At 50.5% G+C, this 17,460-nt stretch overlaps 1 protein-coding gene across 1 annotated transcript in view; it reads right to left on the reverse strand.

Annotated features, from left to right (window-relative positions):
• Positions 1-17,460, reverse strand: part of LOC139273152 (dynein regulatory complex protein 11-like) — a 245,807-nt gene that overhangs the window by 200,870 nt on the left and 27,477 nt on the right. Inside the window, exons 2-3 of the mRNA XM_070889687.1 lie at positions 16,994-17,182; positions 15,095-15,166 (exon numbers count right to left, since the gene is read on the reverse strand). Of these exons, the coding sequence (XP_070745788.1) occupies positions 15,095-15,166; positions 16,994-17,182 (261 nt within the window). The remainder of the gene's footprint in view (positions 1-15,094; positions 15,167-16,993; positions 17,183-17,460) is intronic.

Genomic DNA, 17,460 nt, shown 5'->3' on the forward strand with positions numbered 1-17,460 from the left:
ACACACACAGACAGACTCACACACACACACACACAGACAGACTCACACACACACACACACAGACAGACTCACACTCACACACACAGACAGACTCACACACAGACTCACACACAGACACACAGACAGACTCACACTCACACACACAGACAGACTCACACACACACACACAGACAGACTCACACTCAGACACAGACAGACTCACACTCACACACACAGACAGACTCACACACACACACACACAGACAGACTCACACACACACACACAGACAGACTCACACACACACACACAGACAGACTCACACTCACACACACAGACAGACTCACACTCACACACAGACTCACACACAGACAGACTCACACTCACACACAGACTCACACACAGACAGACTCACACACAGACACACAGACAGACTCACACACACACACACACAGACAGACTCACACACACACACACAGACAGACTCACACACACACACACACAGACAGACTCACACACACACACACACAGACAGACTCACACACACACACACAGACAGACTCACACAGACTCACACACAGACAGACTCACACACACACACACAGACAGACTCACACTCACACACACAGACAGACTCACACTCACACACAGACTCACACACAGACAGACTCACACACAGACACACAGACAGACTCACACTCACACACACAGACAGACTCACACACACACACACAGACAGACTCACACACACACACACACAGACAGACTCACACACACACACACAGACAGACTCACACAGACTCACACACAGACAGACTCACACACACACACACACACAGACTCACACTCACACACACAGACAGACTCACACTCACACACAGACTCACACACAGACAGACTCACACACAGACACACAGACAGACTCACACTCACACACACAGACAGACTCACACACACACACAGACAGACTCACACACACACACACACAGACAGACTCACACACACACACAGACAGACTCACACTCACACACACAGACAGACTCACACTCACACACAGACTCACACACAGACAGACTCACACTCACACACACAGACAGACTAACACACACACACAGACAGACTCACACTCACACACACAGACAGACTCACACACACACACACAGACTCACACACACACAGACAGACTCACACTCACACACACAGACAGACTCACACACACACACACAGACAGACTCACACTCACACACACAGACAGACTCACACTCACACACACACAGACAGACTCACACTCACACTCACACACACAGACTCACACTCACACACACAGACACACACACAGACTCACACTCACACACAACACACACAGACAGACACACACACAGACACACAGACAGACAACACACACAGACAGACTCATACACATGCACTCACACACACACAGGGCTTTAAACTAAATAAGCTGGGGGAAGTGGGGGCGGGGGCAGGGGAGGAGGGTCCCAGTGGAGAGAAATCTAGAATGCTAAAGAGAAAAGCAAAGGAAGCAATGCAGGAAAGTGATTGTGGTCAGGATAACCAGATTATGTCAGGAAGGGACAGAGCATACAAACAAAAGATTGCACTCACAAATAGGGTCCAGGTAAGAGAAAATAGCACTAAGGCAAATAGGGTTAAAGTACAAAATAATGTTAAGATGTTTAATAATGTTAAAAAGACAAATCTAAAAGCACTGTATCTGAATGCACGAAGCATCTGCAATAAGGTAGATGAATTACCAGCGCAAATAGATGTAGACGGATACGATATAGTTACAATTACGGAGACATGGTTGCAGGGTGACCAGGATTGGGAACTGAATATCCAAGGATATTCGATATTTAGGAAGGACAGGCAAAAAGGAAGAGGGGATGGTTTTGTTAGTAAAGGATGAAATCAGAGCAATAGTGAGAAAAGCTACTGGCTCAGAAAATCAAGATGTAGAATCAGTCTGGGTGGAGCGAAGGAGCACCAAGGGGCAGAAAACATTGGTGGGAGTTGTCAACAAGCCTCCAAACAGTAGTGGTAATGTAGGGGACGGCAGCAAACAGGAAATTAGAGAAGCATGTAACAAGGGTACTACAGTAATCGTAGGTGACTTTAATCTACATATAGACTGGCAAAACTGATACGTCCTGACTATACAGTATAAATGCACACGAGGCCCATGCTTGAGAGAAGGTCAGTCTGTGACCTGTCCTTTATTCCTTAGCACTCAAGTGATGAAGGTGGGTGGAGCTTCCCCTTTTATACCTGAAGGTCCAGGTTAGGAGTGTCTCCCACCTAGTGGTCAGTGTTCTCACGGTGTACAACTTAGATCAGTTTATACATGGGTTACAATGCTGGTTGAATACATGACATCACCTCCCCCCCCAAAGTCTTATTGGGATCACAGGTTAAGTCTCTCTGGTGGTTTACGCTCCCTTGTAGAGCGCCTGAGTTGGGGCTCCGGTTGTTGGGCGCTGGCCTGAGTGTCTGCTGTTTGCGGTGCCTCAGGCCTGTCCGGACTGCCCACAGTGACTGGGCTCTCCTCCCTTTGGTTCCGGTGTTCGGTCACCTGTGGTGGTGTGAACTCTATATCGTGTTCTTCCTCTGCTTCTTCTATGGGGTCGCTGAACCTCCTTTTTGTTTGATCCACATGTTTGCGGCAGATTTGTCCATTGGTAAGTTTAACTACCAGAATCCTATTTCCCTCTTTGGCAACCACAGTGCCTGCGAGCCATTTGGGCCCTGCAGCATAGTTGAGGACAAAAACAGGATCATTTACATCAATACATCGCACCCTCGCATTCCTGTCATGGTAGTGATATTGTGACTGGCGCCTGCTCTCGACAATTTCTTTCATGGTGGGGTGTATAAGGGATAATCGGGTTTTGAGCGTCCTTTTCATTAGTAGCTCTGCGGGTGGAACCCCTGTGAGCGAGTGTGGTCGGGATCTATAGGCCAACAGGAGGCGTGATAAGCGGGTTTGTAGGGAACCCCCTTGGAATCTGAGCATCCCCTGTTTGATTATCTGCACTGCTCGTTCTGCCTGGCCGTTTGAGGCCGGCTTGAACGGTGCCGTTCTGACATCGTTAATTCCATTGCCTGCCATGAAGTCCTGGAATTCAGTGCTTGTGAAGCACGGGCCATTGTCACTGACCAAGACATCCGGTAGACCGTGGGCGGCGAACATTGCCCGTAGACTTTCTACCGTGGCAGAGGATGTGCTTGAATTTAAAATGTCACACTCGATCCATTTGGAGTAGGCGTCTACTACAACCAAAAACATTTTCCCCATGAAAGGACCTGCGTAGTCCACATGGATGCATGACCAAGGCTTGGCAGGCCATGGCCAGGGGCTAAGGGGGGCTTCCCTGGGCGCATTGCCCAGCTGGGCACACGTGTTGCACCTGCGAACACAAAGTTCCAGATCTGCGTCTAACCCTGGCCACCAAACGTGTGACTTGGCAAATTGCCTTCATCATGACAATGTCCGGGTGCTCATTGTGGAGTTCTCTGATGAACACCTCTCTGCCCATCTGGGGCATGACTACGCAGTTTCCCCACAGTAGGCCATCGGCCTGAATCGAGAGTTCATCCTTGCGCCTGTGAAATGGTTTAAATTTCTCAGGGCATGCCCTGTACGTGGCTGCCCAGTCCCCATTCAGGACACATTTCTTGACTAGAGACAATAGCGGGTCTCTATTTATCTAGACTTTAATCTGATGGGCTGTCACGGGTGAGCCTTCGCTTCCGAAAGCTTCAACAGCCATGACCATCTCAGCATCATGCTCGGTAGCCCCCTCAGTGGTGGCAAGTGGGAGCCTGCTGAGTGCATCGGTGCAGTTTTCGGTGCCCGGTCTGTGCCAAATTGTGTAGTCATAGGCGGCTAACGTGAGTGCCCACCTCTGTATGCGGGCCGATGCGTTTGCATTTGTGGCCTTGTTGTCGGCCAAAAGGGACGTTAGGGGTTTGTGATCTGCCTCCAGCTCAAATTTCCTGCCAAACAGGTACTGGTGCATTTTCTTTACCGCATATACACATGTGAGCGCCTCCTTTTCTACCATCCCGTAGCCCCTTTCTGCCTGGGACAGACTTCTGGAGGCATAAGCTACCGGCTGTAACTGACCCTTGGCATTGACATGCTGCAACACACACCCGACACCATAGGATGACGCATTGCACGTTAAGACAAGTTTCTTACATGGGTCATATAGCGTTAACAGATTGTTGGAACATAACAAATTGTGTGCTCTATTAAAAGCCCTTTCCTGGCTATCCCCCCAGACCCATTCACGACCTTTGCGTAGGAGCATGTGTAGCGGCTCTAGCAGCGTGCTCAATTTGGGAAGAAAGTTACCAAAATAGTTCAGGAGCCCCAGGAACGAACGCAGCTCCGTCGTGTTACGGGGTCTGGGTGCTCTCTGGATCGCTTCCGTTTTGGATGCAGTAGGGCTGATCCCGTCTGCTGCTACCCTCATCCCCAGGAATTCTACCTCTGGAGCTAGGAAGACACACTTCGCCTTTTTCAGTCGCAGAACTACCCGGTCCAGTCTGCGTAGCACCTCCTCCAGGTTGTGGAGGTGTTCTTCAGTATCGTAACCCGTGATGAGGATGTCGTCCTGAAAAACCACCGTCCCTGGAATCGACTTGAGGAGGCTTTCCATATTTCGTTGGAAGATCGCGGCGGCCGAGCGAATCCCGAACGGACATCTGTTGTACTCAAACAGCCCCTTGTGTGTCGTGATGGTGGTCAGCTTCTTCGACTCACTCGCCAGCTCCTGGGTCATGTAAGCTGAGGTCAGGTCCAATTTTGAAAAAAAAGTTTGCCACCGGATAGCGTCGCAAAGAGGTCCTCCGCTCTTGGTAGCGGGTACTGGTCTTGGAGTGACACCCGATTGATGGTGGCCTTGTAATCACCACATATCCTGACCGACCCATCCGCCTTGAGCACCGGCACAATCGGGCTCGCCCAGTCACTGAATTCGACTGGCGAGATGATGCCTTCCCTCAGCAGGCGGTCCAATTCGCCTTCTATCTTTTCCCGCATCACGTACGGCACCGCTCTGGCCTTGTGGTGTACTGGCCTGGCGTCCGGGTTTATGTGAATCACTACCTTGGCCCCCATGAAAGTGCCAATGCCGGGTTGAAATAATGAGTCAAATTTGTCCAGGACCTGTGAGCATGATACTCGCTCCACAGAGGAAATTGCATTGACATCGCTCCATTTCCAGTTCATGACAGCAAGCCAACTCCTCCCCAGTAGTGCGGGACCGTCCCCTGGGACAATCCAGAGTGGCAACCTGTTTTCCGAATCTTTGTGGGTCACGACTACCGTGGCGCTGCCTAGCACCGGAATGATCTGCTTTGTGTAAGTCCGTAGCTGTGCGTCAATCGGCGATAATTTTGGCCTCCTGGCCTTGGATGCCCACAACTTTTCGAACTGTTTGATACCCATCAGGGACTGGCTGGCCCCCGTGTCTAGCTCCATTGATACTGGGATGCCATTGAGGAGCACTTTCATCATTATCGGTGGCGTTCTGGTGTATGAACTGTATACGTGCTCCACATGAACTCGCTGAACTTCAGCTTCCAGCGATTTCCCCCAGTGTCCATTTCTGCAATTTCTGCAGGTATTTTGCTCATCTCTGCAAACTCCGGCTGAGTGTGTGCCTCCACACCTCCAGCATGAGCTGCGGTTTGAAACAAAAGGTCCCTTGCCAGTCGATCGTCCCTGACTGCCCCTGTTATTGTCCTTGAGTGCACCATTAACAGGTGTTGATGGCCCCATTACTGGCCGCATTGTCCCTTGTAGTGGCGTGAATCGCTGTTCAGCTTGCCATTGTCTCTGTCAAACTCCCCCTCTGGGTTCGGCTACATTTTGGGGCATGCCCGACTGCCCTTGTCTGCCTGGAGAACTGTGTGCTGCTTTAACAATGTTGAATCTCTGTCCCAACCATTCCTTAACACAGTACCTCTCGTCTGTTCTGCTAGTGGCTATGCTCGCGTGGTTTAAATCCCAGTTTCTCGTCGCCATTGATACGTCCTTACTATACAGTATAAATGCACACGAGGCACATGGTTGAGAGAAGGTCAGTCTGTGACCTGTCCTTTATTCCTTAGCACTCAAGTGATGAAGGTGGGTGGAGCTTCCCCTTTTGTACCTGAAGGTCCAGGTTAGGAGTGTCTCCCACCTAGTGGTCAGTGTTCTCACGGTGTACAACTTAGGTCAGTTTATACATGGGTTACAATGCTGGTTGAATACATGACACAAACCAAATTAGAAATAATACTGTGGAAGATTAATTCCTGGAGTGTATACGAGATGGTTTTTTCGACCAGTATGTTGAGGAGCCTACCAGGGAACAGGCTATCCTAGATTGGCTATTGTGCAATGAGAAAGGGTTAATTAACAGTCTATTGTGCGGGTTCCTTTAGGGAAGAGTGACCATAACAGGATTGAATTCTTTAGTAAGATGGAAAGTGAAGTAGTCCAATCCAAAACTAGGGTCCTAAATCTAAACAAAGGAAACTACGAAGGTATGAGAAATGATTGGCTATGATAGATTGGGAAGATTTATTAAAAGGCATGACGGTGGATAGGCAATGGCTAATATTTAAGGAACGAATGCATGAATTGCAACAGTTATACATTCCTTTCTGGCGTAAAAACACAAAAGGAATAGTGGCCCAACCATGGCTAACAAAAGAAATTAAGGATAGTATTAGATTCAAAGAGGAGTCATACAAAGTTGCCAGAAAAAGTAGCAAGCCTGAGGATTGGGAGCAGTTTAGAATTCAGCAAAAAAGGACCAAGAGATTGATTAAGAGGGGAAAAATAGAGTGCGAGAGTAAACTTGCAAGGAACATAAAAACCGACTGCAAAAATTTCTACAAGTACGTAAAAAGAAAACGATTAGTGAAGACAAATGTAGGTCCTTTACAGACAGAAATGGGAGAATTTGTAATGGGGAACAAGGAAATGGCAGGACAATTAAATAAATACTTTGGTTCTGACTTCGTGGAAGAGGATGCAAATAACGTCCCAGAAACGCTTGGGAACCAAGGGTCTCGTGAACAAGACGAAGTAAAGGAAATGGTTATTAGTGAGAAAATAGTGCTGGAGAAACTAATGGGACTGAAGGCCGATAAATCCCCAGGGCCTGAAGATCTGTATCCCAGGGTACTAAAGGAGGTAGCCATGGAAATAGTGGATGCATTGGTTGTCATTTTCCAAAATTCTATAGATTATGGATCAGTTCCTGCAGATTGGAGGGGAGCAAATGTAACCCCACTATTTAAAAAAGGAGGAAGAGAGAAAACGGAGAACTACAGAGCGGTTAGCCTGACATCAGTAGCAGGGAAAATGCTAGAGTCTATTATAAAGGATGTGATAACGGCACACTTAGATAATATCAATGGGATTAAACAAAGTCAACATGGATTTATGAAAGGAAAATCAAGTTTGACAAACCTACTGGAGTTTTTTGAGGATGTAACTGGTAGAATAGATAAGGGAGAACCAGTAGATGTAGTGTATTTGGATTTTCAGAAGGCCTTTGATAAAATCCCACATAAGAGGTTAGTGTGCAAAATTACAGCACATAGGATTGGGGGTAATGTATTGGCATGGATTGAAAATTGGTTAACTGACAGGAAACAGAGAGTAGGAATAAATGGGTCTTTTTCGGGGTGACGGGCAGTTATTAGTGGGGTACCACAGGGATCAGTGCTACAGCCCCAGCTATTCACAATATATATAAATTGTTGTGTATCTGCAAAGCTTGGAATGCCATGATCCGCCACCAGGGATCTCATCCCCGAAGTCCCAAGGGATCCCAGCATCCCTTGGGAGCACTGTATATAAGCCGGCCCCTAAGGCCTGTTCATCACTCTGGAGTGTCTTAATAAAGACTGAGGTCACTGTTACTTTAACCTCCCTGTGTGCAGTCTCACCTGTGTTAGGAACACAATAACTGGCGACGAGTATACGAATCCAATGCAAAGATGCAGCAAACTGTGGGCATCCTGGAGAAGTTCTCGGAGGGTGAGGACTGGGAAGCCTATGTCGAATGGCTAGACCAGTACTTTGTAGCCAACGAGCTGGACGGAGAAGGAAGCGCTGCAAAAAGGAGAGCGGTCCTCCTCACAGTCTGCGGGGCACCGACCCACAGCCTCATGAAGAATCTTCTGGCTCCGGTGAAACCCACAGATAAGTCACATGAGGAGCTGTGTACACTGGTTCGGGAGCATCTTAACCCGAGGGAGAGCGTGCTGATGGCGAGGTATCGGTTCTATACGTGCCAGCGATCTGAAGGTCAGGAAGTGGCGAGCTACGTCGCCGAGCTAAGGCGACTTGCAGGACAATGTGAGTTTGATGGCTACCTGGAGCAAATGCTCAGAGACTTTTTTGTACTGGGCATTGGCCGCGAGACCATCCTACGAAAACTTTTGACAGTAGAGACACTGACCCTCAGTAAGGCCATTGCGATAGCACAGGCGTTTATGTCCACCTGTGATAACACCAAACAAATCTCTCAGCACACAAGTGCGAGCAATGTTCATAAATTAACTGGAATTCTGTTTGCGAGCAGAAATGTACAGGGCAGAAACCACGAGTCTGCAACTGCCAGCGGGCCTCAGGTGACCCAGATGACTCAGAGTCCCTAACAAAGGATGAATGCAAGGCAATTCACACCTTGTTGGCGTTGTGGAGCCTTCCATTCAGCATATTAGGAAAAGGGGAGGTGCAACGAGACCTGGGTGTCATGGTACATCAGTCATTGAAGGTTGGCATGCAGGTACAGCAGGCGGTTAAGAAAGCAAATGGCATGTTGGCCTTCATAGCGAGGGGATTTGAGTACAGGGGCAGGGAGGTGTTGCTACAGTTGTACAGGGCCTTGGTGAGGCCACACCTGGAGTATTGTGTACAGTTTTGGTCTCCTAACCTGAGGAAGGACATTCTTGCCATTGAGGGAGTGCAGCGAAGGTTCACCAGACTGATTCCCGGGATGGCGGGACTGACCTATCAAGAAAGACTGGATCAACTGGGCTTGTATTCACTGGAGTTCAGAAGAATGAGAGGGGACCTCATAGAAACGTTTAAAATTCTGATGGGTTTAGACAGGTTAGATGCAGGAAGAATGTTCCCAATGTTGGGGAAGTCCAGAACCAGGGGTCACAGTCTAAGGATAAGGGGTAAGCCATTTAGGACCGAGATGAGGAGAAACTTCTTCACCCAGAGAGTGGTGAACCTGTGGAATTCTCTACCACAGAAAGTTGTTGAGGCCAATTCACTAAATATATTCAAAAAGGAGTTAGATGAAGTCCTTACTACTCGGGGGATCAAGGGTTATGGCGAGAAAGCAGGAATGGGATACTGAAGTTGCATATTCAGCCATGAACTCATTGAATGGTGGTGCAGGCTAGAAGGGCCGAATGGCCTACTCCTGCACCTATTTTCTATGTTTCTATGTTTCTATTCATGCTGCTTCAAAGGGTATGTTTGCAAGAGCTGTGGAACAATGGGGCACCTCCAACGAGCTTGCGAATGAGCTGCAAGCTCTGCAAAACCTGCTAACCACCACGTGGCAGAGGAAGATCGGTCCATGGTGGATCAAAGCAATTTCGAGCCTCAGAGAGGAGGCAGATGCTGAAGTGCACGGGGTGCACACATTTTTGATGAAATGTCTACCTATAATGCTAAATGCAAAATTGAATGGCTTACCCGTAGCCATGGAACTGGACACTGGCGCTAGCCAATCCATCATGAGTAAAAAGATGTTTGAGAGACTGTGGTGCAACAAGGCATTCAGACCAGCCCTGAGCCCCATCCACACGAAACTGAGAACGTACACCAAAGAGCTCATCACTGTCCTGGGCAGCGCCATGGTCAAGGTCACCTACGAGGGCACTGTGCACGAACTGCCACTCTGGATTGTCCCGGGCGATGGCCCCACACTGCTTGGAAGGAGCTGGCTGGGCAAAATCCGCTGGAACTGGGATGACATCCGAGCGCTATCACATGTCGATGAGGCCTCATGTATCCAGGTTCTGAAAAAATTTCCTTCTCTTTTTGAGCCAGGCATTGGAAACTTTTCCGGGGCGAAGGTGCGGATCCACTTGGTCCCAGAGGCATGACCCATTCACCACAAGGCACGAGCAGTACCACACATGATGAGGGAGAGAGTGGAAATCGAGCTGGACAGGCTGCAACGCGAGGGCATCATCTCCCCAGTGGAATTCAGCGAGTGGGCCAGCCCGATTGTTCCAGTACTCAAAAGTGATGGCACGGTCAGGATTTGTGGCGATTATAAAGTAACTATTAATTGTTTCTCGCTACAGGACCAATACCCACTACCTAAGGCAGACGACCTATTTGCGACGCTGGCAGGAGGCAAGAGATTCACCAAGCTCAACCTGACTTCGGCCTACATGATGCAGGAGCTGGAGGTGTCTTCGAAGGGCCTCACCTGCATCAACACGTACGAGGGACTGTTCATCTACAACAGATGCCCGTTTGGAATTCGGTCGGCTGCAGTGATCTTCCAGAGAAACATGGAGAGCCTACTCAAGTCGGTACCACACACAGTGGTCTTTCAGGACGACATATTGGTCAAGGGTCGGGACACCGCCGAGCACCTACAAAACCTGGAGGAGGTCCTCCAGCGACTGGATCACGTAGGGCTGCGGCTGATGAGATCAAAATGTGTCTTCATGGCAACAGAAGTGGCGTTTTTGGGGAGAAAGATCGCGGCGGACGGCATTCGGCCCACAGACGCCAAGACAGAGGCTATCAGGAACGCGCCCAGGCCACAGAACGTCACGGAGCTGCGGTCGTTCCTGGGACTCCTCAACTATTTTGGTAACTTCCGACCGGAAGCACCCTCTTAGAGCCCCTACACGTGTTATTGAGTAAAGGTGAGAACTGGGTATGGGGAAAAAAACAAGTAAATGCTTTTGAGAAAGCCAGAAACATTTTATGCTCCAACAAGCTGCTTGTATTGTATAATCCGTGTAAAAGACTTGTGCTAGCATGTGATGCGTCGTCGTACGGAGTCGGGTGTGTATTACAACAAGCTAACGTTGCGGGGAAGTTGCAACCTGTCGCCTATGGTTCCAGGAGCTTGTCTAAGGCCAAGAGGGTCTACAGCATGATTGAGAAAGAGGCATTAGTGTGTGTGTTCGGGGTAAAGAAAATGCATCAGTTCCTGTTTGGCCTCAAATTTGAGCTGGAAACCGATCACAAACCCCTCATATCCCTGTTCACTGAAAACAAGGTGATAAATACTCATGCCTCAGCCCGCATACAAAGGTGGGCACTCGCGCTATCAGCGTATAACTATACCATCCGCCACAGGCCAGGCACCGAGAACTGTGCGGACGCTCTCAGTCGGCTACCATTGCCCACCACGGGGGTGGAAATGGCACAGCCTGCAAACTTGTTGATGGTCATGGAAGCGTTTGAAAATGATAAATCACCTGTCACGACCCGCCAGATTAGGACTTGGACCAGCCAAGATCCTCTGCTGTCCTTAGTAAAAAAACTGTGTACTGCATGGGAGCTGGGCCAGCATCCCCGTTGAAATGCAAGAGCCAATCAAGCCGTTCCAGCGGCGAAAGGACGAGCTGTCCATTCAGGCAGACTGCCTGTTGTGGGGTAACCGCGTAGTGCTACCAAAAAAGGGCAGGGAGACGTTCATCTCGGATCTCCACAGCACACACCCGGGTATAGTAATGATGAAAGCGATAGCCAGATCCCACGTGTGGTGGCCCGGTATCGACTCTGACTTAGAGTCCTGTGTACGGCAATGCAGCGTATGTGCTCAGTTGAGCAACGCGCCCAGAGAGGCATCACTAAGTTTGTGGTCCTGGCCCTCCAGACCATGGTCGAGGACCCATGTCGACTATGCGAGCCCGTTTCTCGGTAAAATGTTCCTGGTGGTGGTGGATGCTTTTTCAAAATGGATTGAATGTGAAATAATGTCGGGAAGCACTGCCACCGCCACCATTGAAAGCCTGAGGGCCATGTTTGCCACCCACGGCCTGCCTGACATACTGGTCAGTGACAACGGTCCATGTTTCACCAGTGCAGAATTTAAAGAATTCATGACCCGCAATGAGATCAAACATGTCACCTTGGCCCCGTTTAAACCAGCCTCCAATGGGCAGGCAGAGCGGGCAGTACAAACCATCAAACAGAGCCTTAAACAAGTCACAGAAGGCCCACTCCAAACCCGCCTGTCCCGAGTACTGCTCAGCTACCACACGAGACCCCACTCGCTCACAGGGGTGCCCCCGGCTGAGCTACTCATGAAAAGGACACTTAAAACCAGACTCTCGCTGGTTCACCCCAACCTGCATGATCAGGTAGAGAGCAGGCGGCAGCAACAAAATGTAAACGATGGTCGCGCCACTGTGTCACGGGAAATTGATCTGAATGACCCTGTGTATGTGCTAAACTATGGACATGGTCCCAAGTGGATTGCGGGCACGGTGATAGCTGAAGAAGGGAGTAGGGTGTTTGTAGTCAAACTCGACAATGGACAAATTTGCAGAAAGCACCTGGACCAAACGAGGCTGCGGTTCACAGACTGCCCTGAACAACCCACAGCAGACACTGCCTTTTTTGAGACCACAACACACACCCAAAGGATCAACGACACCACGCCGGACCAGGAAATCGAACCCATCACGCCCAACAGCCCAGCAAGGCCAGGCTCACCCAGCAGCCCTGCAGGGCTAACAACACGCTAGCCCAGCGAGGGCACAGCCAACACACCAGAACAGACATTTGTACCGAGGCGGTCCACCAGGGAAAGAAAGGCTCCCGACCGCCTCACCTTGTAAATAGTTTTCACTTTGACTTTGGCGGGGGGAGTGATGTTGTGTATCTGTAAAGCATGCACTCCCATGTTCCGCCACCAGGGGGCGCATCCCCTGAAGTCCCAAGGGATCCCAGCATCCCTTGGGAGCACTGTATATAAGCCGGCCCCTAAGACCTGTTCCTCACTCTGGAGTGTCTCAATAAAGACTGAGGTCACTGTTACTTTAACCTCCCTATGTGCAGCCTCATCTGTGTTAGGAACACAATAATAATGATTTGGATGAAGGAACCAAATGTAATATTTCCAAGTTTGCTGACGACAGAAAGCTAGGTGGGATTGTGAGTTGTGAGGAGGATGCAGAGACACTGCAAGGTGATTTAGATCGGTTGAGTGAGTGGGCAAACACATGGCAGATGCAGTATAACGTGGATAAATGTGAAGTTATCCACTTTGGTAGGAAAAACATAAGGACAAAGTATTATTTAAATGGTGATGGCTTGGGAAGTGTCGATGTACAGAGGGACCTGGGTGTCCTTGTACACCAGTCATTGGAAGCAAACATGGTGCAGCAAGCAGTTAGGGGCAAATGGTATGTTGGCCTTCATTGCAAGAGGGTTTGAGTACAGGAGCAAGGATGTCTTACTCCAGTTATACAGGGCCTTGGTGAGACCACACCTGGAGTATTGTGTGCAGTGTCGGTCTCCTTACCTAAGGAAGGATATACTTGTCACAGAGGGAGTGCAGCGAAGGTTCACCAGACTGATTCCTGGGATGGCAGGACTGTCGGTATGAGGAGAGATTGGATCGACTGGGTCTGTATTCACTAGAGTTTAGAAGAATGAGAGGGGATCTCATTGAAACGTATAAAATTCTGACAGGTTTGGACAGACTGGATGCGGGGAGGATGTTTCCCCGGGGGCTGGGAAGTCTAGAACAAGGGGTCACAGTCTCAGGATACAGGGTAGGAAATTTAGGAGCGAGATGAGGAGAAATGTTTTCACTCAGAGGGTGGTGAACCTGTGGAATTCTCTACCACAGAAGGCTGTGGAGGCCAAGTCACTGAATATATTTAAGAGGGAGATAGGTAGATTTCTAGACACAAAAGGCATCAAGGGGTATGGGGAGAAAGCGGGAAATGGTGTTGAGATAGAGGATCAGCCATGGTCATATTGAATGGTGGTGCAGGCTCGAGGGGCCGAATGGCCTACTCCTGCACCTATTTTCTATGTTTCTGCACACACACACACACACTCTCTCACACACAGACTCACTGACGCACACATAGACTCACACACACTCACTCACGCACACTCACTCACACACACACAGACAGACACACTCGCAGACACACTCACTCACTCACACATAGACACACACACACAGACTCACACACACACACTCACACACACGTGCGCACGGATTCACTCACGCACACGGTCTCACAGGCAGTCACACAGGTGGACTCTAAGGCAGACTCACAGGCGGTCTCACACACAGTCTCACACACACAGACTCTCACACACAGACTCTCACACAGACTCTCACACAGTCTCTCACACACAGACTCTCACACACAGACTCTCACACAGTCTCACACACACAGACTCTCACGCAGTCTCACACACACAGTCTCACACACACAGACTCTCACACAGTCTCACACACACAGTCTCACACACACAGTCTCACACATAGTCACTCACACACAGTCTCACACACAGTCTCACACACACAGTCTCACACACACAGTCACTCACACAGTCACTCACACACAGTCACTCTCACACAGTCTCACACACACAGTCACTCACACACACAGTCTCACACACAGAGTCTCACACACAGTCTCACACACACAGTCACTCACACAGTGTCTCACACACACAGTCTCACACACAGTCACTCTCACACAGTCACTCACACAGTCACTCACACACAGTCACTCTCACACACTCACACACAGTCACTCACGCATAGTCACACACACAGTCACTCTCACACACTCACACACAGCCACTCACACAGTCACTCTCACACACTCACACACAGCCACTCACACACAGTCACTCTCACACAGTCACTCACGCACAGTCACACACACAGTCACTCTCACACACTCACACACAGTCACTCACACACAGTCACACACAGTCACTCACACACAGTCACACACACACAGTCACACACACACAGTCACACACAGTCACTCACACAGTCACTCTCACACAGTCTCACACACAGTCTCACACACACTCACAGGGTTAGCCTCACTTACCATTCCAATGAACTCAAATTCTTCTGCCCGTTCACGAATGGTGTCCTTTCTCTGGTTGTAACCTTTCCAAATCTGTGAAACAACACAGGGGAAATAACTTGCCTGTTTCAGTGTTAGAACTGATACACACTGGATGCAGAGCTCTATTTAAGCACGAGGGGGCAAGGAATAGAAGGGTATGTTACGGGGTGAGATGAAGGGTGGATCATTTACACTGGCACAGACTAGTTTGGTCGAATGTCCAGTTTACATAGAATCCACTGCCATTCTTCCCAGCAAAACGCAGCCTCTCACACGTCTCTACATTCAAACAAAGCAAACGTAGATCGGGAGAGCGCTTTGTGGAACACCTCCCTTCAGTCCGTGAGCCTGACCCTGAGCTTCCAGTGGTCTGTCCCTTAATTCCCGGCTCCCACTCCCACTCCCACCTCTCCGTCCTCAGCCTCCTGCACTGTTCCAACCCTCAACGCACCCTCGAGGATCAGCACCTCACCTTTCGCTTCGGTCCTTTACAGCCTTCGGGACTCAACATCCAGTTCATCAATTTCAGGGTGTAACCGCTGGCCATCTTTTGTTCCCTTTCCTCCCTTTTATTACAAAAACTTTCCCCCCCGTCCTTTTTTATTTGTATTTTGTTTCTCTCTGTCTCCCATGGCGGCTGGTAATTATTCTGCCATTCACACCCGATCCAGACGCACAGTTTGTTTCCGAACCTGTGCCATTACCATCTCAATTTGGCCCATCATCCCTCTCTCTGTCTCAAATATCTTCTGCCTTCCATCCAGTCACAGACCTTCCCTTTTGTTCTTTCCCCTCCCCCCAACGCCCCTCTCCCCCCCCAACGCCCCTCTCCCCCAGCCCCCCCGCCCCTCTCCCCCCCCAACGCCCCTCTCCCCCCCCAACGCCCCTCTCCCCCCCCCAACGCCCCTCTCCCCCAGCCCCCCGCCCCTCTCCCCCAGCCCCCCGCCCCTCTCCCCCCCCAACGCCCCTCTCCCCCCCCAACGCCCCTCTCCCCCCCCAACGCCCCTCTCCCCCCCCAACGCCCCTCTCCCCCAGCCCCCCCGCCCCCAGCGCTTCCTCCTTTTCCTTTCAGGGCCACAGCACCTCCTTAAGAATCTGTTACATTTCAAATTACTGCCAGTCTTGATGAAGGGTCATCAACCCGAAACATTAACTCTGTTTCTCTCTCCACAGATGCTGCCCGACCCGCTGAGATTTCCAGCAATTTATGTTTTTATCTCTATATTGAAGTTAATTTGCAAATTACATGCCCATTCTGCAGATTTATTAAAATCCAAATATATGACATCTACTACATCACCCTTGTCTACTCTTTCTGTTCAGTACGGTTGGTCAGACACAACCTTCCCTTTCAAACCCGCGCTGATTTCCCTTTATCATATGTCAGAATTCTGGATCTTTTTCTGTTACATCATTAAGTAAAGGTTCTTTTATCTATCCGACCGATGTTAAGTTAACTGGTCGGAAATTCCCCGCACTGGTTCTGTCTCCCTTTAAACATCGCAAGGTGTTTCTGTGCAGTACAATTCTCTGTAATACTCTGTACACCCCCCACCCCGAACCCCACTTTCTCTCTCTCTGCCGCCTCCCCCCCCCGTCCCCCCTCTCTCTCTATCCCCCCTGTTCCCCTCTCTCTGTCCCCAAACCTCTCACCATCCCCCTCCCCTCTCCCGGTCCCTTCTCTATCTCTGTCCCCTCTCTCTCTCTCTCTCCCCCCATCCCCACCCCTCTCTCTTCCATCTCTCTCTCTATCTCTTCCCTCTCTCTTCCCTCTCTCTCCCCTCTCTCTCCCCCCCCTCTCGGCCCGCTCCCTCTCACCCCCCTCCTCTCTCTCCCCCTGCTCTGTCCACCCCCTTAACCCCCCACCCCGTACACCACCTTCTGGATCAGTGTTGCTGCTGCGTTGGGCTCCATGGTAACCGGGGGCAGCAGCTTCCTGTTCCTTTCGCGCTGCTCCTCCCTCGCGATGTCCCTCATGAAGTGAGCCCGCAGTCGGCCCTGCCGCCCTCGCTCAGTGATCTGCAGGATCCGCACTGCCTCGTCCGTGGTCTGTGGGGCCAGCTCCTCCTGCAACGGGACACAGAGGGTGAGAGGGGCCGGAGGGGGGGGCGAGGGGGGGGGGAGAGGGGAGAGGGGTGAAAGGGGGAGGGGGGGGCGGAGGGGGCGAGGGGGGGTGAAAGAGGGGAGGGTGAGAGGTGCGAGAGGGGAGCAGGGTGAGGGGGGACGAGAGGGTAGGGGGAGTGAGGTGGGCGAGGGGGGCGAGAGGAGGAGTGAGAGGGGGGAGGCTGAGAGGGGGAGAGGGCGGTGCGAGGAGGGTGCGAGGTGAGGGGAGCGAGAGGGATCGG

This window comes from Pristiophorus japonicus, chromosome 1 (assembly GCF_044704955.1).
Source record: "Pristiophorus japonicus isolate sPriJap1 chromosome 1, sPriJap1.hap1, whole genome shotgun sequence".
Taxonomy (NCBI): Eukaryota; Metazoa; Chordata; class Chondrichthyes; family Pristiophoridae; genus Pristiophorus; species Pristiophorus japonicus.